This window comes from Cnephaeus nilssonii, assembly GCF_951640355.1.
Source record: "Cnephaeus nilssonii genome assembly, chromosome: 2".
NCBI lineage: Eukaryota > Metazoa > Chordata > Mammalia > Chiroptera > Vespertilionidae > Cnephaeus > Cnephaeus nilssonii.
Window position 1 is genome coordinate 114782722 of NC_137073.1, and position 23924 is coordinate 114806645.

The 23924-nt window shown below is 61.7% G+C and overlaps 1 protein-coding gene across 2 annotated transcripts in view; it reads left to right on the forward strand.

The window, feature by feature from the left end:
• Positions 1 to 1386: 1386 nt before the first annotated feature.
• Positions 1387 to 23924, forward strand: part of MAP3K1 (mitogen-activated protein kinase kinase kinase 1) — a gene marked incomplete at its 5' end in the record, with an annotated part of 45372 nt that continues 22834 nt past the window's right edge. Inside the window, 5 exons of one of the 2 annotated variants that reach the window (XM_079782430.1) lie at positions 1387 to 1730; positions 20561 to 20711; positions 22274 to 22471; positions 22710 to 22910; positions 23675 to 23791. In XM_079782430.1, the coding sequence (XP_079638556.1) occupies positions 1387 to 1730; positions 20561 to 20711; positions 22274 to 22471; positions 22710 to 22910; positions 23675 to 23791 (1011 nt within the window). Of the gene's footprint in view, positions 1731 to 10530; positions 10742 to 20560; positions 20712 to 22273; positions 22472 to 22709; positions 22911 to 23674; positions 23792 to 23924 lie in introns of those variants that run through there. The other variant, XM_079782431.1, reaches the window with a different exon arrangement.

Genomic DNA, 23924 nt, shown 5'->3' on the forward strand with positions numbered 1-23924 from the left:
GTCTTTGCGGGGACCCCGTCTTTGGGGGGGACCCCTCCTCCGATCTCCGGGCCGTTCCCGCCGGAGGCGCGTCCTCTCCTCGTAGGTGCCGGTTCTTCCCTTGAAGGAAGGAGCAGGGGGGGGGGGGTGGGGGCCGCCGGGGCCGCCCTGGAAAGCGCATCATCGCAGCCCCGCGCAGACCGAAACGGGAGCAGATTTGTCTGAACGTCCGGGACGGTCTGGCCGGACTGACCCCGAAGCGCCGGCTGCAGAGGCCGGGGGGGGGGGGGGGGGGGTTGTGAAGCGGGGCGGTCAGAGCCCGGGCCCGTCCCCGTCCCCCGGTACCGCTCAGCCCGAGGACCCCCGCTCTTCGGACTCCGAGAAGTCCGGGCGGCGCTGCCCACAGTTCGGACTCCGAGGCAGCCGCCCCCAGCTCAGGGGGCCCCGCCCCCGCCGCCTCGGGGTTTCGCGGGATCCGGGCGCGGGGGCCCCGGTGGGTGGGGGCGGCGGGAGGTTTCCGCCGGGGGGACAGGAAGCGGGAACGCGACGCAGCGGCTCCCCGCGCCCCGAGAGGGTGGACAACCGAGAACCCGTCCGGGTGGGACTCCCGCCAGCACCGCGCCCTCCCCCAGGGCGGGCGGGGCGCGGGGACGTGGCGGGCGGGCGGGGCGGGGCGCGGGGCAGACCTGGCCGAGGGCCCGGAGCCCCTCCCGCCTCGTCCCGCCCCCGACGCCGTGCGCACCGGGCAGGTGTCGGTCCCGCCGGCCGGGCCGGGTCCCAGAGTCGTGGCTGCCGCGGGGACGCAGGTCCCGGGCCGCGAAGTGCGTTTGCAGCACCGGCCGGGGGAGGGCGGGGGAGGCGGAGCTTTAAGTCAAACACGCAGGTCTCCGGTCCGGGCAGGTCGGCCGGACGTCGGTCCCGTCTGGGGGGGGGGGGGGGGGTCCGCGCGGGGTCCCCGACGCCCAGGGCGGACGGCAAAGGTGAACACGACCCCTGCGCACCGGGTCCGAGCGCAGTCCCGTCGCGGGGGCGGCGTCCCCTCCACCTGCGCTCCCCGCCCCCTGACCCGGGTCCCCGCCCCCGACCCCCGCGTCCCGGTCCCGATCCTCGTCCCGCCCCCCGCGCACGTGCGTCTCCTCCCCATCCGGACCGCGCCCCGAACCCCGAGGTCCCCGCCCCCCGCGCGCGCGGCGCCCCCCACCTGCGACCCGTCCCCGGCCCCGGTGTCCCCGCCCCCCGGAGCCCCGCCCCCCGGAGCCCCGCCCCCGCCCCGGAGCCCCGCCCCCGCGCGCCTGCGTCCCGGCCGGGGCCGCGCTCCCCCCGCGGCTGCGCAGAAGGCCTCGGCCCCGCCGCCCCGGCCCCGCCCCCGCCCCGCCCTCCGCCTGGCGGACGCGGCCGCGACAGAAAATGGCGGCGGCGGCGGGGACTCGCGCGTCGTCGTCGGGACTGGCGGGCGCGGAGGCGGGCGGAGGGTCCCTGCAGGCGGGCGGGGCGCGGGGCGCGGACTGGCGGCGGCGGCAGCTGCGCAAGGTGCGGAGCGTGGAGCTGGACCCGCCGCCGGCCCCGTCCCCGTCCCGGTCCCCGTCCCCGGCGCCCGAGCCCGCGGGCGGCAGCGCTGCGCAGCCCGTGCCCGAGCCGCCGCCCCCCGGAGCCGCCAGCCGCGCCGGCGCCCACGCCCCGGAGCCGGGGGACCGCGGCGACCCGAGCGCCGCAGGGACCGAGCCAGCGGAGCCGCCGCCTGCTGCCGCCGGGTGAGCCGCGGGCGGGACGGGGCGCGGGGCGGGGACGGGGCGCTGGGACGCGGGGCTGCGCGCCCTCCGGGTCCGGATCCGCGATTGTTCGCGGCCGAGTGACAGGCGCGCGCGGGGGCCCCGGGGACCCCCTCCCGGCGCTGTCCCGGGGGCGCAGGGGCAGCGGGAGGCCCGCGACCGGGACCGGCGAGCCCCGGGCGGACACGGGCCCGGCCTCGGGGCAGGCGCGGGGGCGCCTGTCACGGCCGCGGGACCGGCCCTGGTTCCGGACCGGGGCGCCGGCCGCTCCGGGGACGCGGCTGCACCACGAGGACCGCGGCGACTTGGTTGGCCGTTTGCGCGCCGGGCGCGGGGCCGCGTGTCCGCCTTTCCGGGTCCCGGCGGCGACTGTCCCCGCAGCCGCCCCGCGAGGCTGGGACCCCGGGCCGGGCAGCGCCGGTTCGGCCCGTCCGCCGGGGAGGGAGCTCGCACCCGCGGGTCTCGCCGGGCGCGTTTCTGTGCGGGGACCTTCCTCTCCGTGGGGCGGTCACCCGCGCTCCAGGGTCCCCGCGGCGTGGGCGGCCGCCCCTCCCCGAGCAGCGCTGACCTTGGCCGGAGTGTTTCCGAGACGGCACCGGGCAAGCGTTGGCTTCCGTTACCTGGCAAAGTGGTCTGGCGCCTTTTTAAAAACTTGATGATTTAAAACCACCGTGTTTTCATGGAGGTTGTCCACGCGCGCGCACACCCCGACCCCGAAAACACGGTCCCCTGCACCGCGCGCCGAGGGAAGGGCACCGGCCGGCGCTTCCTGTCGGCGCGGGGCGGCCTCCCGAGTGTGCCCGCTCCCGGCCCTGCACGCGGGTTCTCAGAGCAGCCGGCCGCCCACAGGCCCCAGAGAGAACGCGGAACCCCGGGTCTGGTCACCCCCTGCTCTCGGGAGACCGCTGCGTGCGGGGACGGCCCCGGCCCGCCGTGTCCGCCTCTGGTGGGGACGAGCCTCAGCGCTGGCTCGGCGGAGCGGGGACTAGCGGGGGCAGCGGGTCCGGGCTGTGCGTCCGTAACCGAGGTCTTCCCTCTTTGTTTACGGGGCATTCTCACTGCGAAGAGGGTGGAATTATGGGCTTATCAGCATGATCGTTTTTTAAGGATGAATTTCACCGGCCAGAATGCTGGTTTGTTCACCCCAAATGTCACACCTGAAGACTTCATTTATGGTGAAAGATTTATTCTCCAGCTTTTGAAATACAGTGACTCCCCCACCCCCACCCCCAATTTCCTTGTCAGAGGGTTAAAATTCATTTGACTCTGTTGGTATAAACACTTTCATTGTAAGCTGTTCAGTAAAATCTCATTGGAACTCTGCGTTTTAATTTTCCTGACAATAGTTACATTCATACTTCCAGGAGGAAAATCCAGCGGCTTGGAACTGCTTTTACGTGGCAGTACAGCGCGGGTCTGGGACCCCTCTGTCCAGAGAGTTCTGACATTTTATTCCAGCGTTTCCTTCCGTGGTTAATCTTTGGATGTAGAAATCGAACGTGTAGAGAGTGCATTTGTGAAGTATAAATTGCACAAATAATACTCGTATTAAAAATAGAAGGTTCCGGTCCGCCCCTCGTCCTCGGGGTCGCAGCCGAAGTCAGTGAAGACTTTGTGCCTGTAAGTGGCGCCCAAGGGTTTGGAATTTTTCCTTATTTTACAGAATTAGGGGCTTTTTCTTCCAATGTGCTGTCTTTGAAGAAAAATTACAGTGCTGCTCTCCAGCGAGCGGGCTGTTGTGAGTTCGGTGGATACAATTACTCCATCCTATTTTTGTAACAAAAAGGCCTGGCTATCAGTTTGCTGGCCCGATGAGCGAGCGGGGTGTCTGCGCTCGTAAATGTTGGTTTTTGTTTAAAACTGAAGCTGTTTCGTAGGCTGCTTCCTACCTCCTGGCACTCAGCTTTCACTTCCTGTTAGACGCTGCGAGGCTAAAAATACAACGGAGTGATTTACTTTTTTTTTTTTTTTTTACTAAAGGAGGTATAGAAACATTATTACCTAAAAATAAAAGTTTTAATTACGCTGGTGACCTTATAAGATAGTAGAAGCAGTTACATAAGTGAGGCTTCCATGAATGTGTGTGTTCTGTAGCTGTGAAGGGTCTCTGTTTTGAACCAGGGAGGGAATGAGTGGTTCTGCAGGGATTAACCTTATTAAATAAGATTCTGAAAGGGAAAGATGAGCGCTGGCGTGGGTGCCAGCTCCTGCTCTCCTTCCCTATCTGATGCTGCGGGGGACCGGTTCGCCAGCATTCCTCCCGGGGAGGCTCCTGCGCACAGAGCGAAGCAGCCCTCTCGCAGGCAGGCCTGGCTCCCGGCTCCTCCCGCTCCTCGAGCAGAGGGCGCAGGTCCAAGACACGTCCGACCTGTGACCTGTGACCTGTGGCGTGAAGGTTGCCACATAGGGAAAGAGGCGTGGCCTTCGCCTCCAGCCGAGAGGGGCCAGCTGCAGCTTGCCTGGCGTCTGCCCAGCTTCCAGGAGAAATGACGGGGTGGCCAGGCATTCCCGGGCCGGGTCCCCCGAGGGGAAAACGGGGCGCTCGGTGCTCCGAGTGAGAAAGTGCAGCCTTGGCATGTTGCCGCCTGCTGTTCCGGGTGAGAGGCGTTTGGCTGCGGCGGCGGCGGCAGGGAGCCGAGGTGGCGTGGGAAAGCGACCGCCTGGAGCTGCGGCCGCCTCTCACCTGGGCCGCTTCGCGGGTGCCGCTGCTGGGCCTGCCCTGGGCGCGGCGTCGTCGTCGTCCCAGTCCTGGCCGCCTCGCACCGAGCCCAAGTTGGACGGCGCTGGGCAGGGGAACGGGAAGGTTGGTGGGGGGAAATGGACCAGGGATGAACCGCGTTCTTCCAGGAATACTTTAAGGCAGGGGTCCCCAGACTTTGTAAACAGGGCCCAGTTCACTGTCCCTCAGACGTTGGAGGGCCGGACTGTAGTTTAAAAGAAACTATGAACAAATTCCTATGCACACTGCACATATCTTATTTTGAAGTAAAAAAACAAAACGGCAAAACACCCGCATGTGGCCCGCGGGCCGCAGTTTGAGGACGGCTGCTTTAAGGTCGTTGTAAACGGGCGAGGATCAGGAACGGGCTGAAAGCAGGCGGCCCCTCCGGGGGCCAGAAGCGGGTGTGGCTGCAGCGAAGCACGGCCGGGAGCAGTGGGGGGTCTGGTGCCTTTTCCGTGGTCGCCTTCCCTGTGTCGCCATCACCGCTGCCTCTGCTTGCGCTTCTGAGGCGGAACTGAAGCCATCACCACACGACCGGACTGCACGGCCCCCTTTCTCCGCCGCTCTTCGCTGCCTCCGTTTCTTTTTCAAATTAATAAGCAGACTGGCGTGCCTTTAAGGCGGAAGTGGGCCGTAACAAGCTGGCAGGTTTCTCTGCGGGCCCAGCGCCAGCGCTCGCGCCGCAGCCCGGCCGTGCCGCAGCGCAGCCAGCCCGCCGCCTCCTGGCGGGCGGGAGGGCAGTCGGTGGAGTGCCCGGAGATGTCTCGCTCCTGCTGCATTTCATCGTCCGTGGGCGACGCGGACGTCCCTCCCTCGCCTCGGTGACCTCCCGGAGAGACTGTTCCCTGGGCTGGGCGCCCCGGTCTGCGTGGGGGAGGGAGAGCATCCACATAGACCAGTCCTGTGGGTGGATCGCTGGGCGAACAGGTGTTACATGCACCCCCACGTTCAGTGCGGTGACACAGGGGACCCCAGATTACACACGTGTGCTCGGGATCTCACCCGCACGGCCCACACGGCGCCCCTCTGACCTCTGAGGGCCCGGGGTCCCCAGGTGCGTCGTGGGGGGGCCCTGAGCATTGTTCCTCCGCGTGGTCACTGGCGCTGGCTCTGCCCCTGGCCTCCCGTGCTCCTGGGACGCGTGGTCCTCGGGACGGAGGAGCAGTCTCCCCCAGGTTATTCCAGCCCCTCCTGCCTGTGCTCTCCGATCCACGGGAACGCGCACAGGAGGAAAAGTAAAACCGGGGCCTGGGGCGCGAGAAGCTCAGCGCCTGCCATCGCGGCTTTAAATCTGTCTTTGCTACGAGAAGCCCGCTCTGCTGGTGGAGAACAACAGGAGCTCCGGGCGATGGCACAGTGGGTGCCCGGCTCGTGGGCGTGGGGCTGGGGCTGTGGGAGGAGGAGCTGTCCTGGGGCCCGAGCACCAGCCGCGAGAGAGGGAGGGAGGGAGGGAGGGAGGGTGCTGGGCGGTGGCGGAGGCTTCACTCCTGACCGATGTGATGGTCCGTTAGTGCCCGAGGGGTCCTTTAACCGCTGTAGCGTCGAACCCCTTCGGCGGGTCGGCGGCTCTCGGCCTCCTCGCTGTCCTCACCGATGCCGGCTGGTGTCCGGCCCGGGAGCAGTACCGGGTGCCACTTTAAAATCGGTGGATCCGAAGGGACAGTGACCTACCGGCGTGAGTCCGTGCGTGTCTGCTCGGGCACGGCCTGTTCTCAGGAGCTGTGGTGCGGCTTGGGGTCGGCACTCGCTGTCTAACACGGGGGAGTCGGTAACGTGGGCTGATGTGTGTAAAGTAGACCTTCATCCTTCAGTCACCAGGTGTGGCCGGAGCTGTGCTCCAGCTGTCAGGTGCCGGGAGTCGAGGCTCTGCTGTTGGGGAGGGTCTGGCGTCTGGGCTGATGGACGGCCCTCCCTCTGTGGACCTGACCATCCTTCCTCGGCCCGTCGTCCTCTGGGACGAGAACGTGAGAAGACGGGTCCCAGGCTTCGCCGGCTCCTCTGCCCCCGCCAGCCTCCGCGATGCCTTTGGCCCGTGACGGCACGGCCCTCGTGGAGGCTTCCGGGCCTCGCGGGCGTGTGGCCTGCGACCCGCCGCTGTCCCCTGCTGCCCGTCCGCTCCGCTCCTCCGTGTCATGTAGCCAAAGTGACCGTTCACAAGAGTACATCTGGTTATAACAATTTCCTCTGGAAAATGAAGTTAGTTTTTTAAAATTAGCAAATTTAACTTCAAAACGTCCCCGTGTTTCCACTGGAAAAGCCCAGAGAGCTGTGACGTGCCGTGGAGTCCCCGCCGGCCCCAGGCTCCGCCACACTCGCCCCAGCTCCCACAGAACGGCTCTCTTTCAGGTCCTCAAACTCAGCCACACGCCTGCCGCCGGGCCTTTGCACGCCACACCCTCTGCGGGAGCACGCCCCGTCCCCAGCCAGCTCTCGTCATCCTGATCTCAGCTCACTGGTGTGACTTACATGTTATCTCACGCTTTTCCCAGACACGGAGGCCTGAGGGGCAGCGCCCATGGGTGGGTGGGACCCAGCGTCTGGCAGGAGACCTGGCACAGCAGCACTCAGCAAATACCTGACTGAGTGGGGGAGGTGCTGGCAGCCGGGCGTGCACCTGTGGGCCATCTGTCTCCCTTCGGGTCCTCACACTTTTTAAACGGGGCCGGTTCACTGCCCCTCAGACCGCTGGAGGGCCGGACTAGAGTTTAAAAAAAAACTGAACAAATTCCTATGCACACTGCACATATCTTACTTTGAAGTAAAAAAACAAAACAGCAAAAACACCCGCATGTGGCCCCGTGGGCCGTAGTTTGAGGACGCCTGGCCTAGGCAGTCGGCGCTTCCCTATTCCTGCGGGTAGACCCTGGGAGGGCCTGGCTGTTAGCCACGCGGTGCCTCCCGCGAGGGCGGACGGCACAGCCGGGCATGGAGGGAACAGCCACGCTGCAGGGTCACCTGCAGGGCGGAGAGGACTGCTCTGCGTGTAATTCTGCACTTCCCCGGGAGCTGCGCGTGTGTGTGTGTGTGTGTGTGTGCGCGTGCTTGTGTGTGTGTGTGTACGTGTGTGCGCGTGTGTGTACGTGTGTGCGCGCGCGCGTGTGTAAGTGTGTGCGTGTGTGTGCGTGCACGCATGTGTCCATACACATGAATAGGCACCAGAAGGAGTTGTGCGTTAGTGTGACGATTCCTTCTGTCAAGTCCTCAGAACGTCGTGTAAACTTCAGACCACGTTTAGGATTCTTGTCCTAATCACTGCTTTACCCCAAATGTATTAACTTCTGCCAGTCATTCCACTTGGGACAAGTAGAAGTTCACGTTGGCATTAACGCACGGATTTTCGCTTGGCCGGCGTGGCTCAGCGGTTGAGCGTCCACCTATGAACCAGGAAGTCAGGGTTCGATTCCTGGTCAGGGCACATGTCCGAACTGCAGGTTCGATCCCCAGTAGGGGGCGTGCAGGAGGCAGCCGATCCATGATCCTCTCTCGTCATTGGTGTTTCTCTCTCTCCCCCTTCCTCTCTGATGTCAGTAAAAATATATCTTTTTTAAAAAGCAAGGATGTGCTGGGCAAGCACGGCGTGAGGTTCCGAGGACCTGGAGGAGCTGTGAGCCCAGGCGCTGGTGTAACTGAGCCTGCAGCCCTTCCCGCCGCCCGGGGGAGGGAGCCCTGGCCCCAGAGGCTGTAACCAGACCCGGCTTTGAGGTTCTCTGATTTTACACTTGGGCCTGGGCTCTGGGCGGCTCAGCCTCGCGGACACCTCCTTAGGGTCGTGTTCCTGCAGCCTGCGTGCAGCGCCAGGAGAGGCAGCAGCCATGAGAAGGGCTGGCCGTGGGCGAGGCCGAGAGCCAGGAGCGAGGACATGCTCCCTGCAGACGGGGGCCACCTGGTGTCGGCTGGAGCTCACGCGCCTGCACAGCCTCAGGGTTGTGCTGTCCACATCGCAGCACTGCCTCTTGGGCATCCGGTTCCTTGTGGGTAAATGAGTGAGATCCCATGTGCGTGCGTGCGGCTTTTTAAGGGCGACCGAGGCCCGTTCCAGGTTGTCCCGTTTCTCCAGCCGGCGAGCCGAGCCGGAACGCTGGGCCCGAGGAAGGCTTTTACTCCTTGAGGAGCAAACGCCTGGCTGACCTGCAAGAGCGGCTCCTGTGGCCTTGCGGACACGCGTGGGAGTGTCCTCAGAACGCCACGCCATCGGTGCCGCGCGTCAGGGACGCCTCGCGGGTGGTTCAGTGGGAAGGTGTTGCTTTGTCCGTTGGCCATGTTCTCTGCGGTTCCTTTAGGCACTTAGTCATCGGTCACCGCCAACACACTGACTCCTGGGGAGGTGGGGAGCCAGGCAGCGAGGCCAGCGTTGCACGGAGGGCGGGCCCTGCGGGGTTCTGGTTCAGTGAGATGCTCCTGCGAGAGCATTTAACGCCTTCGTGCTCTGAAGTGATGTTTTGAGACAAACGGTTCACATTCCTTCCTTTTTGTTCTCTCCTTCAAAATAATTGGCTATATCTGCTACTTCCTTTCTGGATTTCTGTTGGTGTTCTTAAGTTCCCCTTGGGCAATCAATCAAATGACATCCATTGAGCCTTAGGTTGTGAAGGTGTGCTGGATTGCTGTAGACGTCAGTGTATGTATCTGAAAAAGCGTGAGCGTTTCCGTGTAAGTTTACTTTGAATTTTGAGACTGTGTCTCAGTTGCTCTGGTTCAACGCTCCCCCATGACGTTACACAACGTCCCTCTGTGTGTGGGAATCAGAATTCACAGGATAAAACATCTTCACGGAACCATCGCTCAGTCCTGAAAGCACAGAAGTTACTTTGAAAACGTGTGTCTTCGTCCCTAGCGAAGGGATGGTGCTGTGCGGCCTGGGGAAGCTGCTGTGTCCGCAGCCTGGGTGGCGGTTTGAGTGTCGGGCGTGGAGTGTCTTTTTCATGGCTGCATAGTATTCCATGGTGTGGCCAGCTCATGAAACAGTTTCCTGGTTTTAGACATTTGTATTGTTTGCTTCTCGGCTGTTACACTCGGCTTCAGGGACTACCATTGTGTGTCTGTTTTCGTATGCTCGTGCATTTAGTTCTGTGAAACGTTCAGGAGTGGAATTGCTGAGTCAAAGGACATGCACCTGAGACACAGTCACGTGGCCGTGGCCCTGGAAAGCGCCGGCCAGGTCACGTTGCTCTGGCAGAGAGCCTGCGTGCGAGGGGCCGGCCCGGCTCCCTGGCGGCGAAGGCTGGCTCCTCCTGCTCCTTCCCAGGTTTGGGCATCGCTGCGCCTCGTCCTGACGCCTCCAGGCGCTTCCTCTCCCTCGGAGAGCGCGCTGGCTTCCCGTGCTGAGCGCTGGCGCCCTGCGTGTTAGAAGCTTCGCTCCGACTTCCTCGCGGCTGGTTTTCTCCGCGGCTGTTACGGCTTTGGGGTTCCAAGGATGGGTCGCCTTTGTTTTTTCTGTTCGGCCTCGAGACCCGCCTCTTCGTGAGGGGCGGAGACTTGCTTGGTCCCCTCGCCGCCCTCGGTTCCCTCACCCCTCACTCCCCAGCTCACCCTCCTTTTCCTCCGGGAGCTTCAGCGGGCGCCTCTGGAACACGCGTGGGCCCGCTGCGTTGAGTCTCACGCAGGCGTCACCCGAGCGAGCGGTGGGTTTCCTGCTCGTGCTGCTGGCATTGCAGAGCGCGGCCTCGGGGCAGTATGGGTGCCCAGCAAGTGCTGTCGTGGGAACAGCCCCGGCCGCCACGGCCTTCCACCCCGGCCCACGGCGCAGGCCCCGGGCCTGGCCCGCCGACTGGCTGTGGGAAAAGCACTTCGGGTGTGAGGTTTCTGAGCGCCTCCGTCCGCTCTGGGCAGAGGGGCACACGCCAGGTGGGTGCCCAGCGTCAGATCCGCCATCACTGCAGACCGGGCAGAGGCCCAGCCCCCGAGGAGGCCTGTGAGGTGGCAGGCGGGTCCGTGATTCCTGGGCACAGGAGCCCGCTGGGCCGCAGAGGCAGCGTTTCCGGGGAGGGAAGCTGGAGCCTGCCAGGCCCTGAGGAATGCGGGGAGGTCAGCAGGTGACAGGGGCCGGCAGTTTCGTGGCCTCGGGGCGGGGGCGTGGCGCCGAGACCTGGAGGAGGCGAGGAGGCCCGCTGTGCCCGGAAGCCCCGCTGTGGAACGCAGGGGGCAGGCAGCCGGACCCTCCTGGGTCGGCTCCTGGCTCGGTCAGCCAGCACAGCGCTTCCTGCCGCCTCGTGCTGCACTGGCCAGCCCCCAGGTGCCCCCTGGGGACAGAAGAAGCCTTTGTCGCCGTCAGGTAACCACAGGGCACTTGGAAGTGGGTCAGGAGGCCCGAGGAAGGGCTGCCTCGGCGGGCGTGGGCTGCCTGGGAACCGCTGGGCAGGGTGCGGGCAGCCCCTCGGCCCAGCCTGGTCCTGCACTGGCTCGGCTGCTGGGCTGGTCGCCTTCGGGCGGCCCGCGGCGCAGTGACGTGGTTAGGAGCGGGCCCAGGAGTCAGCTGCCAGCCCTTCTCTGCACCTCCACGTTCCCTCTGGAAATGGGGAGAGTCGTGACCTCACAGGTGAGGGGAGATCAGGCCCTGCTGCTGCCGCGAGTCCCGGGAAGGCAGTGGCACAACCGTGGCCGCCCTGCGAGCTGCTGGGTCCCCCTTGTTTTGAGATTGATGGAGGGAAAGTGCCCGAGGGGGGGGCGCAGACCAGGTCCCCCTGGGTCTCACTTCCTCGCCGGTGACACGAGGCGGCTGGCTGTCCTGGCGTCCTGGCTCCCTCACGCTCTAGCGACTTCCCAGTTCAATTTGAAACACGTTTCTTGCGGCTAAATTTATTCTAATTATTGAAACAATTCACTTTTTGAATTTACAAACTCATGGAATTTAACCTGGGTACCAACCATAAAGAAAATACAAAAGGAAAGCAATGAAGGCTCAGGGAAGAGAAAAATATTTGTTAACTGATATTAAATGATGAGAAAATACTTTTTAAAAAACATAACTGCGTATATGTGCTCAGTAAATACACTTGGAGAGCAGTTTAGGAAATAGTTTAAATCTGATTTTGATGACAATTAAAACCTCTCTCTTTCCCTCGACGTTAACGTGCGAGGAAGGGACGTTTCCGGGGATCCCCTCCGTCGGCAAAGCAGTCCCCGGTTCCTCCTGATGTTTACAAAGCCCTTTCGTGTGTACACGTGTGCAGACGTGTTTGCTGTTATTCGTTGTTACAGCTTCTGTGTACAATGTGTACGGGAGACACAGTGCTTAGAACACTGGTTACGCCTCAGATTTAATTACGTTTGGGGGTTCTTTCCCCATAACCTGGACGGAGGCGGTTACTGGGAGTATGAACTGCACCATCAGTCTTTCTTTTTCCTCTGATAACTCGGGGCTCCAGTGCTAGAACCCGGTGACTTTCCAATAGGTCTGGAGCAGGACTCTAACCGTGTCAGTCACGGGGTTGCCCAGCCGGAAGCACCTTCACACAGAACTCAGCTCCTCGCGGTTCTGCGCCCGCTGGACAGAGCCGCCGGCTCTCGCTGAGCGCGGCACCCAGCAGCACCGCTGGGGTCCCCGGGACCTGCCCCTCCCGCGGCCCGCCGCCACTTCCTTCCTCCCCTGATGGTGGCGGGGGTCACACAGGCCCTGGGAGCAGACGCTGCTCCTGCTCCAGACGCGGCTAATGAGGACCAGAGCCCCGTCCTCTGAGTCTTGGTTGCGGGGCCTGTGCTGCCAGCCGCGGCGACCCGAGAGCCGGCTGCCAGCCGCGTCACCAGTAAACGGGCAGCGAGCCTGTCCTCCGCGCACCCCGGAGTGATCGGCGGTTTTCCGAGTGGACAGTGGATGCTCCCTCCGCTGCAGGAGGGCCTGCTGGGCGAGTTAAATGGAGCAGAGACCGGAGAGCAGGGCCGGCCCAGTGGGGGTGGGTCCCAACGGCAGCCTCTCGTCCAAGAGAAAGGCTTGTGCTCAGGAACTTCCTGCCTCTCCTCCCTCCTCCCTCCACCCTCCTCCCTCCTCCCTCCTCCCTCCTCCCTCCTCCCTCTCACTTCCGGGCCGAGCTCTGGCGAGAGGATGCCGCCACCCGTGTCTGAAGTCAGCTTCTCTCTAGTGAGCAGCTTGCTACAGAAATGTGCTCAGGATCCGCGTGTAGCGCGCTCAGGATCCGCGTGTAGCGCGCTCAGGATCCGCGTGTAGCGCGCTCAGGATCCGCGTGTAGCCCGCTCAGGATCCGCGTGTAGCCCGCTCAGGATCCGCGTGTAGCCCGCTCAGGATCCGCGTGTAGCGCGCTCAGGATCCGCGTGTAGCGCGCTCAGGATCCGCGTGTAGCCCGCTCAGGATCCGCGTGTAGCGCGCTCAGGATCCGCGTGTAGCCCGCTCAGGATCCGCGTGTAGCCCGCTCAGGATCCGCGTGTAGCGCGCTCAGGATCCGCGTGTAGCGCGCTCAGGATCCGCGTGTAGCCCGCTCAGGATCCGCGTGTAGCGCGCTCAGGATCCGTGTGTAACGTGCTCAGGATCCCCGAGCCGGGTGCTCTCGTTAGCGGCTCCCCGAGCCCGCTGCCCCTGCTCTCCGTACGAAGATACTGCGGTCCAAGGCTGACGTTCACATAGAGTTATGCCTGGTGACTGCCATTCACTTATTGATGTTGCTCTTCCCCACGACATGAGGTAGCACATGCCCACCCCTAGTGGGTTCTGCAGGCACCTTCCCTGGGGTTAGGGGAGCCTGGCAGCTCTGAGAGAAGACACAGTCCCCCACCCATGGTCCCCCTGACCTGCATCCCCCCCACCTGCGGGCCCCCACCCGGGCCTCTGGCAGACAAAGGAGATGACCTTTGAGTTGACCTCGAGAGAGGTCACTGGGGTAAAATGAAACCTGCTCCATCCCTTCGCGGCGTCTGACGTCCCACTGTGCGGCCTTCTTAACTTACATTGCGATGTGTCTGCCGTCGCGTTGGTCTCACGCAGCGCGTGCTGCCCATGGAGGCGTGCCCGTGGGTTGGCGTGGCCGCTGACATGCTGCGGTGCCTGTGCCGGCAGCCGGGCCTGGAGACTGGCCCCTGGTCTCAGGGAAACTTGCAGGAAGCCGAGGGCGATGTGAGTGCTGCCCGGGCGGGCCCTGCAGCCACGGTGATGCGAGCAGCAAGGACAGGAGGCAGGACAGTGCTTCAAGGACGTCCTCCTGAGAGAGTTCAGGCCCCGCCCTCAAAGTCCAGGGCGATCCCCTGTCGGGTCCCGGAACCAACTGTCTCCTGTGAGTCTTCCTGGCGTTCCGTGTGGAGACGATCCCTGGGAGGACGTGCTGCTCAGCCCCGTGTTTGACGCCGTCACGTCCAGCTCCGGCTGCAGCCCCTGATGCCGGGGCCGAGGGATGAACGAGTGGCTGCAGGTCCTGCGGGCCCTTGAATTCCTTGATCCGCAGGCCGGGTTCCTCTTGTCGGCTGTGACTCCGCCGTCGGAGGGCGCGGGGCTTTCGGGAGAGCAGGGAGCACGGGGAGCCCGAGGGGCCGGCACGGTGGGAGGGACCTTGTCCAAGGAGAGGATGGTCGGCGTGTCCCTGGCTGGAAGGCCAGGCGGCAGACGGTCTCCACGGGCGGTGTGTGGGTGCCCGTGTTGGAGCGGGTGCCCTTAGGGGTGACAGGTGCCCCTTGAGAGGCCAGAGCAGGACAGAGTGGGGGGCGGGGTGCACAGGGGAGCGGGGTTGGTGCGGCCAGCAGCCTCTGGGTGGTTGGGTTGGTTGGTTTTGAGCAGGAAGATGGCAGAAGCCCCGAGGCTGGAAGGTGGGGAAGGAGGGTTCGCGGTGAAGTAGCGAGCGAGCTCCTGAAACCCTGACGCAGGAGGGCTGGCCCGGGTGCCGGGGAGCAGCCTGTGATGGCGTTTCCATGGTTACTAAATGCTCCATAGCAGTTTTCTCCGAGTTCATCATTGTAGCTGATGCTGTAACAAAACATTCATTCATTCAACAAATTGAGGAAGGGTTGGCTGCGTGCCAGGCCCCGGGTACCAGCGATGACAGAGGGACTCCCGCTCTCGTGGGGGCCGCATTGTGACCGAAGCGTGCACTGGCGTGCTCGGGGCCCCTGCCTGAGGCCGTCCTCGGCCCACACGCTCAGGGGCCCTGTCCACCCTCCTGCGGCCCCTGCCTTCTCCACCTCTTCCCGTCGTCACTGCGAGTGCTGTCCTGGCTCCGTTCTCACGGGGTCAGCGTGGGCCGCCTGCCCCGGTCGGACGGATGCTGAAGGCACAGTGTGGCGGCCGGCAGCTGCTCTGTGGGGGCCGTCGTGCTGACAGAGGGTCTGTGCTGGAAGAGCGTGTGGGCGGCTCCTCGTGTCCCTGGGAGCACGCTGGCCGTCTCGCAGCTGCGGTGCGTCCGTGATCGGCAGCGAGAGGTGACGCTGGCACGGGCAGTTGGCGTTGGTCTCGTCGCCTCAGGAGCGGTGACTCGGTATTGCCTGTGGCCACGGACAAGCCAGGCCCCTGCCCAGCGGACGTTTGCCATCGCGTGTCTGTGAGCAGCGAACGGTGGGAAAGCTGCTGCGTGCGGTGGCTCCGCTTCCGGTGAGTGCTGGGCCCTCAGCAAAGTGCCGTGACGAGACGGGCCCTGGGGACGGGCAGAGCGACCCCGTCCGGCTCGTGCTCCCGATTCCCGTGGACTTCACAGCTCAGGTGCCGCTGTGCCTGCAGCACGAGCTGCCACGGCTCTGCTCTCCCAGCCGGGCCGAGTCCGCATTCTAACCAGGTGCCTGTTCACGCTTCTGCGGGGGCTCCGGTGCACCCCCAGACGGGCGGGGCCGGCCCCCCCTGCCCAGACACCCCACCCCCTGGATGTGGGTGCCAGCCCCCATTCTCCCCGTCACAGCTGGCCCCTTCCCTGCCCCCTTGCTCCCGGCAGGATGTAGGCTGTGGTTCTGCCCTCCCCTCGGGCACGGGACCATCTGGAGTTTCTGGGCCTCTTTCCCGTTGGCCACAGGGAAGTCGCAGCTTCTCCCTGCAGTTTCCCGAGAACCGGCGGTGGGTACCGAGTCGCCAGGGCCTCCGGAAGCTCGTTCTGGCCTGGAGGCTCCTCCCAGCCTGTGTGTGAGTGCAGACGGCCAGGGCTGTCAGGGAAGACAGGAAATGGGAGAGGGAGACGGCTTGGGTGGGGGGGAGGGGGCGGGGTTCTCTCAGGGACAGGAGTCAGGGCCCATGGCTGCCCTCAGAGGCCGCCCAGCCAGGGGGGGGGCACTTGAGGAGGCCTTTAGAACAGGGTGCATCTGCCCATGGGGTGGAGGACGACCCCCAGACTGAGTTAGAGGGCCCGGGACGAGTGGGGGGGACTGGAGGCAGCGTCTGTGACAGCTGCTCCTAGGAAGGGGTGACCCTGAACCTGAGTGGGGACGTGGGCCTGCAGGGTCTCAAACCACGGGAGCCGCCTCAGGAGGGCCTGGCGGGTCTTGGTCATGTTTTGCTTCTGTAACTCATCACCTCACATTTTATCTTGTTGGAGCTTCACGCAAGGATATGTTTGTATTGATTTTGGAGAGAGAGAGAAACAGAGGGGTGAGAGAGGGAGAAACAGAGAGAGAGGCAGAGAGACAGAGAGAGGATGGATGTGAGAAACATCGATGGGTTGCCTTTGGCACATGCCCTGACCAGGGACCCGCAGCCTGGGGATGTGCTGACCGGGACTCGAACCCACAACCTCTTGGTGCACCGGATGATGATCCAGCTCACGGAGCACCGGCCACGGCTAAATTCATATTGATTAATTGCCAGCTTTGTTTCCATTTTCCAACTTGGAGGTTTTGAGGTTAGCATCAGCCGAAGGACAATAACTGAGTCGAGGTTACTCTAGGTCAGTGGTCGGCAAACTCATTAGTCAACAGAGCCAAATATCAACAGTACAATGACTGAAATTTCTTTTGAGAGCCACATTTTTTAAACTTCTTCTAACGCTACTTCTTCAAAATAGACTCTCCCAGGCCGAAAACCGACTTCTGCGCATGGGCCACGAAGTTTCAATCGCACTGTACGTGCGTGCCCGCACGTGGTATTTTGTGAAGAGCCACACTCAAGGGGCCAAGGAGCCGCATGTGGCTCGCGAGCTGGTTTGCCGACCACTGCTCTAGGTCAAGAGGATATTCACACGCACGACCGTGAAAACGGAAGACGATGCGCTTTGTATGTAAATGGTCACTTGCCCACTCCCATTTGCGTTGTTCTTCTGTAACGGAATTCGCTGGAACTAGGACGTGGGGATGGTGGGGGTCTAGAAGCACAGACCAGGCGAGTCAGAGTCGGAGCTGCCGGTTTACAGTAAACCCGTCCGTGCTGGTGCTCCTCAGTCATGGCTTTGGGCTCGGGAAGGAATGGGCACAGCTGTGAACACCTCGGTCCGCGAGAGCGGGGCCGCAGGAGGCAGCACCCGCCGCGTTGAGAACGTCTCAGGTCAGCGCCCACGTGCGCTTCCTTCCCTTCCATCCTTGGGGGAAGGGCGCCACCTAGCGAGGGAAGGTTGCTGTCCTCCCTCCGTCCGGACGCGGTGCACTTCGTGTTCTTGCGTCCAGGCGTGTTCTTGCGTCCAGGCGTGCGCTGTCGTGCATGCCACACGTGCCAGAGCAGTTGGCTCCCTCCTGGGCCCTCCCAGGGGTCAGCCAGGCGACAGGTGTCTTAGGGGGAGTTTGTGTCTTCAAACCAGTTGTGCCGACAGCATCGGAGCAGAAGCGTGAGCCGGCACCTTGCCCGCCGAAAGCCACCCTCCACCCCCACCCGCTCCAGGTGCTCACGGGTGTCCTGTTGCTCGGGGAGCAGGTACGGGGAACCCAGCTGGGCGCAGTCATTCCAGGACCTGGAGGGGGTGGGAGCATAGGACACTGGTCAGGATCTCCTGGGATGTTGTCCCGAGCGGACGATACGGACGCTGTCCACACAGCTGGGCCGCAGGTCATCTGGGCAGGTTCCTGGGTTGCAGACCCCCCTACCTGCTTCCAGGACCCGTGGGCGCTTTGGGGAGTTCTTGACGAGAAGATGGAGTATCAGGGAGAGGTGAGCACTGAGCCCTGGCGAAGACACGCGGTTTTATGGGAATTTCACGAGGCCCGAGCGGCGGTTTATCGGCACACGTGCGTTGTGTGGCGTGTTTGGCTCCCTTCGGCGCTCGGCTCCATTGCTCCCGCCTCCCCCTCGTTCGTTAGGCTCTGCAGGTCGAGCGTGTTTCTTAAACGGAGGCCAGTTGTACGGTCGGTCGATGGATCTCCACGAGCGACGGGCCCTTTCAGTTCCAGCTCTGGGCTCTCCTTGGGGCGTCCAGACTTTAAGAGAAAACGGCTGTCAGGTGGGTTTTGGCTGACGACTTTGTCTTCACCGCAGACCTGAGTCCTTGGCAGAGCGAGTAGCTCGGCAGGGACAGGTCTTGGTGACACGTCAGGGCCTCTGCTGCTGCCCGTCTCTCAGGATGGGCTGCGGGCTGTCGGTCTCCACGGTGGTTCTCGGTGCCTTCGCGCTGAGGAAGCCGAGAGGTCTGTGTTGAGACCCATGACCGCCGCGTGGGTTTCTTCTCTGCGTTTTCTTCCGACGCGTGCTGACCAGCTGAGCCAGAGGGGCGCGAGGGAGGGTCCCGGGCCGGTGTCTGCAGGGCGGACACGTTGCCTTGCCCGCGTGGGTGGAGGGAGTCTGAACCCCGCCCCCCCCATGTTTATGTCACTCCTCACACATCCCCGCCTGGGGCTCGCCACGTCGCACCGAGGGCGTCTTGAAAGGGAACACGCGTTTAGCAAACACTGTGACAAACTGCATCCTTCTCGCTCACCACGTCCCGTCTGTGCTCAGAGGTTGAGGAAGAGGCTGCTCACACGCCTGCTTCCCAGAGGTTTCTGAGGCTTCTTGTCAAGTATAAAGACACAGCGAAGGAAGGGTAAACCACGGGAGTTTTAGCTCCGAATGTGGGCGAGCACAGAGCGCCCTGGCGGCTGCAGCCCGGAAGCAGGTCACTGAGCTGGGGTCCCAGGTGATCGCAGCCTTTCTGAAAAGGGTTGAGTTCGAGAGCAGCGCTCCCGGACAGCTGGCTTCTTCCGCCCACTGGGCCTGTCGGTCCTTCCCTTTCTGTCACTAAGGTGTCATCTGATTGGTGACGTGGTCCTCCTACAAACTCACAAAACCAGCGTCCAGTCCTGACCGCTTTCACTTGTCGCGTAGACATCCCCCTCGGATTTCGGTCCCTAACTTGTGACGCGTCGGTGAGTTCGTGGAGCGTCGACCATCACACACCTGGCCACACGCCGGCTCAGCTGACGTGTGCTTGTGCTGACGGCGAGGTGTCCCCTGACTGCCGTTCAGGAAGTAGTGTTCTCACTGCAGGCTGCTCATCTGGGAACTATTTCCTCCGCCCCTGCCTGGGTCTGCCTGGTCTTCTCTGAGATCTGTGTGGGTGTGGCTGACCCTGGCGCGTCTCCGTCATCCCTGCACCGCTCCCCACCAGCTGGCTGAGTATGTGGTGGTCCCCTGAGTCCCCTCTCGGCAGGTCTTAGCATCGTCCTGACCGGCCGCTCACATGCCTGCCCCCACGGATGCTTGTGAACTTACCTGTCTCCCAGCTCTGTCGGTGCCCAGGGTCAGTCCCGCTTGTGTAGAGGGTTGTTTCACGTTCACCTGTGAGTGCACTTGGGTTTATGGGGAGTCTTGGCCCACTGCGGAGGGCTGTCCTCGAGGTGCATCGTAGACCCACCTGGGCACACGCACAGCCTGCAGGCGAGGCTGAGATGGAACCGCCGCAATGCCTGGGGGGGCGGGGCCGCTGCTGGATGTTCCTCTGGGGCTGAGGGTGTCTGGTCTCGGTTTAGCTGGTCTCAGGCAGGAGCACAGCCTGGGTGTGGTGTCCACGCCAGTTTCAGCTCATCCGCCACGCCCTCCGCCACGCCCTTTGTCTCCCGTTAGTGCCGAGACCACGGAAGCCCGTTGCGTGGACTCCCCGCAAGGCAGCTGCATCGCGCGCGCGACTCCTGCATGCTGTGGTCAGGAAAGGAGTCTTGAGGAGAATTGAACAAAAATGCGGTTCATGAGAGAAAGCAACCTCGCCTCTTCTTCCTTAGCCGTGTCTGCTCGGTCACCGCATCGGTGTCCTCGCGGGCAGTTCGCCGTGGTTTATGTCCGTCTGACCTGTCAGCGGTGTCTGAGTCCATAGCGCACACTGAGTTCTCACCACTGCAGGACGCCAGCACCTTGGGTGTCGGCTGCTTTACATGTCCGCACACATCCCTGCACGCGTGAGGCGTGTGCCGTGAGCACAGTTGGTCTGCGCGGCTCTCTGTCTGGAGGGCGATCTGAAGCCGCTGCTTCAGGTGGTGACACGGCCCAGTGACTCCCCGCCTTTTGTGAACTTCCTGTTGTTGTGTCTGCACAGCGATTGTTGAGCGCTTTACCGTGCACTAATTTAGAAGCAGGAAAGTCTTTCGAACAGTCTTCCTGTTTACTTTGGAATTCTTTATATGCCCCAAAGGGACAGGCAAATTATGGGTTAAACGGCTGCGTGTTGCCATGTGTGCTGAGTACACATGGGCCCGGCCTTATTCGCAGGACTCGGTGATGAGAAGTGACAGCCGTCACTCTGACTCGAGCCCACCGGCTTCGGTCCGGGTCCCGCCACCCCCAGCTGTGTCCCTGCCACGGCTCCCGGCCCCAGGCCCCGGCAGTGCTGCCTGGGGGGGCTGCTGGGAGGGAGAAGTGCGTGTCCCCCGTGCCCATCACCCGATCCCTTAGACACGTCCGTGTCTCTCCCGCCACTGACGGTTGACGAACAGTGTTCCCAAGCTGAGGACGAACCATTAAGAAACACATCAGTTAGCGTGGACGTGTAGGGTTCGGCTTGAGCATGTCGGAGTCTCCCTGGGTGAGGGCTGGTGAGCAGGATGGGTAGGGGCCTTCCTGGTTAGAGGTGTGAAGCCGTGCTACCAGGCAGCCCTAGCACCGGCGCCTGTACACTCCGCAGCCAACGAGCAGGACGCGGGCCACGGTGATGGGCGCACGCCCTCTGAATGCCCGGGGGGTAGCCGTGACCTTTCTAGTTATGTGTCTATGGAAAGTATAAACTGTTGCTTTTCTTGTTCTCACCAATTATTTCTCACCTGTCAACTTCTGCCCCGCCCACTACAGGCCGGAGATGGAGAGCAAGGACACGCTGCGGGGGCTGCACAGGATGGAGGACCGGCCGGAGGAGCGCGTGATCCGCGAGAGGCTGAAGGCCACCTGCATGCCCGCCTGGCGGCACGAGTGGCTGGAGCGCAGGAGCCGCAGGGGCCCGGTGGTGAGTGGGGCCCGCAGGGCAGGAGGAAGGGGCGTCGGCGATGCCCTGGGAGCGGGTGTGACTTCAGTCCAAGTGCACAGGCGGTTTGCTTGCTCTTGTGGCTGCTGAGAACCCACAGCTCACCCTGCTCACTGAGCCCCGGGCACGGGCTGGTGCGGGGGAGCCCATAGTGGGAGCCTCCCGGCCGGAATGCTTGGGCAGCACTGCCCCCTACTGCCAGCACCTAAAATCCTTAGAGTTACAGTGGTCTTAGAACTTTAAAAAAAAGCAATCTTTCAGGTTTTCTTCTGATGCTTTATCTGAAAGGTAGGATCCAAGGATCTTAATAACAGAAATCTTTCAGGAAATCAGAAAAAACGAAGTAGACTCGGGTTTGAGATAAATTAAAAGGATGCCCAGGTTGGGGGCCGCAGCCCAGAGCCTCAGTTCGGAGGGGCCATGGCTTTCCCTCTAAAGTCAGGCGGGCCTCAGACACGTGGCGGGTCGGTTCCAACCACCCCAGCGGAGCAGGCGTGATCTTTCTGCGGGGGGAGGGGTCGCCTTCATTTGTAAAAAGCTCATCTGTGAGCGCGGGAAAGCCACGCGCAGCAGAACGGGACAGGCCCGCCTCTCAGATCCGAGACGTGCTGCTTCTGCCTCGTGGAGGGCGCAGGGTCCCAGTGTTCAGTGACCCAGGCCCATACACACCACGGTGTCTGCTCCTTCTTTATGAACAGATGCCATTGGAGATGCGTGTGCGTGCGGGTGTGTGCGTGTCAGGGGGCAGGGAAGTGGCTAGAATCATGAAAGTTACCGAGCAAACCATTCACTGGGTATTGGAAACGCCTCCACCACAGCCCTGCCCAGTGATGAACTAGCCCTGGATCCACCCCATGTGCCTGTTTAACTTGAAACATGAATAAAAGTAAGAATTCCGTTCCTCGGTCACACCGGCCGCATTGCAGATGCTCTGGCCAGTGGACAGAGGAGAGGGAGCGGGCGGCCGGCTGAGCCGGGACTGGCCTGAGGCCGCAGGGTCAGCGCTCGCTCGCGGCCGGGCTGGGTCTGAAAGCCCAGGTGTAGGAACAGCAGGTTTGGTAAACTGCGTCCCCTTCAGAGACTGACGGCTCAGCCTGTCGCCTGAGCCACCGGCTGTAATGTGACATCGCCCCAGACAAGACACGGTTCCCGGGAGCCAGTCGGAGTATTTGATCCTTCAGGTTATGCCCAGTGGCGTTTTCAGGTCCTGCATGTGTCCGTGCAGGTGAAGAAGAAAACCCTGCTTCGGGCCGGCTGAGTGAATTCCCTGTAGAAGCTGTAGTGCTTGTGTTTCCATTGATTTTGAATGCTACGTGATCAGCGTGTAGTAACAGGGAACACCAGATTCCGGAAGGACGTGTGATAGCGTGTGAACCCGTGAGCAAGCCTGAAGGACTGACATCTGTGGGGGAAACATCTGGCCTTGGTGGTTGAAGTCATGCTAAGTGAAAGCGGACGAGCTGCCCGTTGAATGTGCAGTAAACCTCACTGGGTTCATTCCTTAGTCTGTTTTTAAGTAATCAGAATATTGGCATTTCGTTTAGGTGGTAAAGCCAATCCCTATTAAAGGAGATGGATCGGAAATGAATAACGTGGCAGCTGAGTCGCAAGGAGAGGCCCAGGCGAGCGCGTGCCCAGCTCCCAAAGGACGCCGAAGCCCGTCCCCCGGCGCCTCTCCGGCCGGGCGCCCCGTGAAGGCCGAGTCCCCAGGAGTGAGGAGGAAGCGAGCGTCCCCGGTGCCAGTAAGTTCATGTTTAGCAAACGTGTTGTTTCTGTGACCCTCAGACTCGTGTAACAGACCACCGCCTGGGAGAGCGGTGGGGCTCAGGTGCGTTGAAAGTGCATTCTGTCCCGTTATGTCAAACATGGAGGTATTTCTTCAGAATATGCAGTGCCCCGTGGCCGGCTGATACGACATGTTGGGGTATTGTTTCTTGGGAGAAGTAAGCCATTTTTCTAATACACGCCGATGCTGTGAAGTTTCAGAGCGGGAGGACCACGCCTCCGCGCAGAGCCCCGTCCCCCGACGGCTTCTCGCCGTACAGCCCCGAGGAGACCAGCCGCCGGGTGAACAAGGTGATGCGGGCCCGGCTCTACCTGCTGCAGCAGATCGGCCCCAACTCCTTCCTGATCGGAGGCGACAGCCCGGACAACAAGTACCGCGTGTTCATCGGGCCGCAGGTTGGTCCCGCATGGTCTTTATTCCGACCGCCACCAGCTCAGGTTTATGCACGACAGCTTTCTGAAATTTAGTAAACTAACGCATGAGTTTAAAATATATTTGGGCTAATAAACATTTTTTTGTTGTTTTTTTATCCTCACCCAAGGATATTTTTCCCATCGATTTTAGAGAGAGTGTAAAGCGGGGGAGAAACATTGATGTAAGAGAGAGACATCATTGGTTGCCTCCCGCACACACCCTGACCGGGGCTAAGGATCAAACCTGCAATTCATATGCATAACCCATGGACACAGACAATAGGGTGGTGAAGGCGGGGGGAGGGGGGGCGGGTGTGGCGTCCGGGGACAGGCTAGAAGGGTCAAAGGGATAAAAAAAGGGACATATGTAATACTTTCAACAATAAAGAATTATTTTTTTTAAAAAGCTGTAACCCAAGTACATACCCTTGACCGGGAATCAAACCCAAGATACTTTGGTGGCAGGCCAATGCTCTAACCACTGAGCACACCAGCTAAGGCGGGCTAATACCTATTTTTAATGTGTTTTTGAAGTTTTTTACTCTTGACTTAATATACTTTAGATATATTTAATATACAAATTTGTTCTATTTAATAAATTTACCAAAAATCCGAGATTAATTTGTGGAGATAGCTGTAGACTTTCTTGCATATTAATTAGTAGAAACTTGAGTACAATGAACTTGGAGATACTGTCTAAGAAGTGCTCGCTGAGCCTTCTAGAGCACTTCCCCGTGTCCCCGCAGAACTGCAGCTGCGGGCGTGGTGCGTTCTGCATCCACCTGCTGTTCGTCATGCTCCGCGTGTTTCAGCTGGAACCTTCCGACCCAATGTTGTGGAGGAAAACTTTAAAGAATTTTGAGGTAATTTTAAATAAATGCTTTAGAGTAAAACTGTCAACAAATTTTTATGATATATTTCTAAAAATTTTCCGTGAGCTCTCAATTTAAGCTGTCATTCAGTAGGTTCTGGTCTATAAATAGTTCTCTTATAATC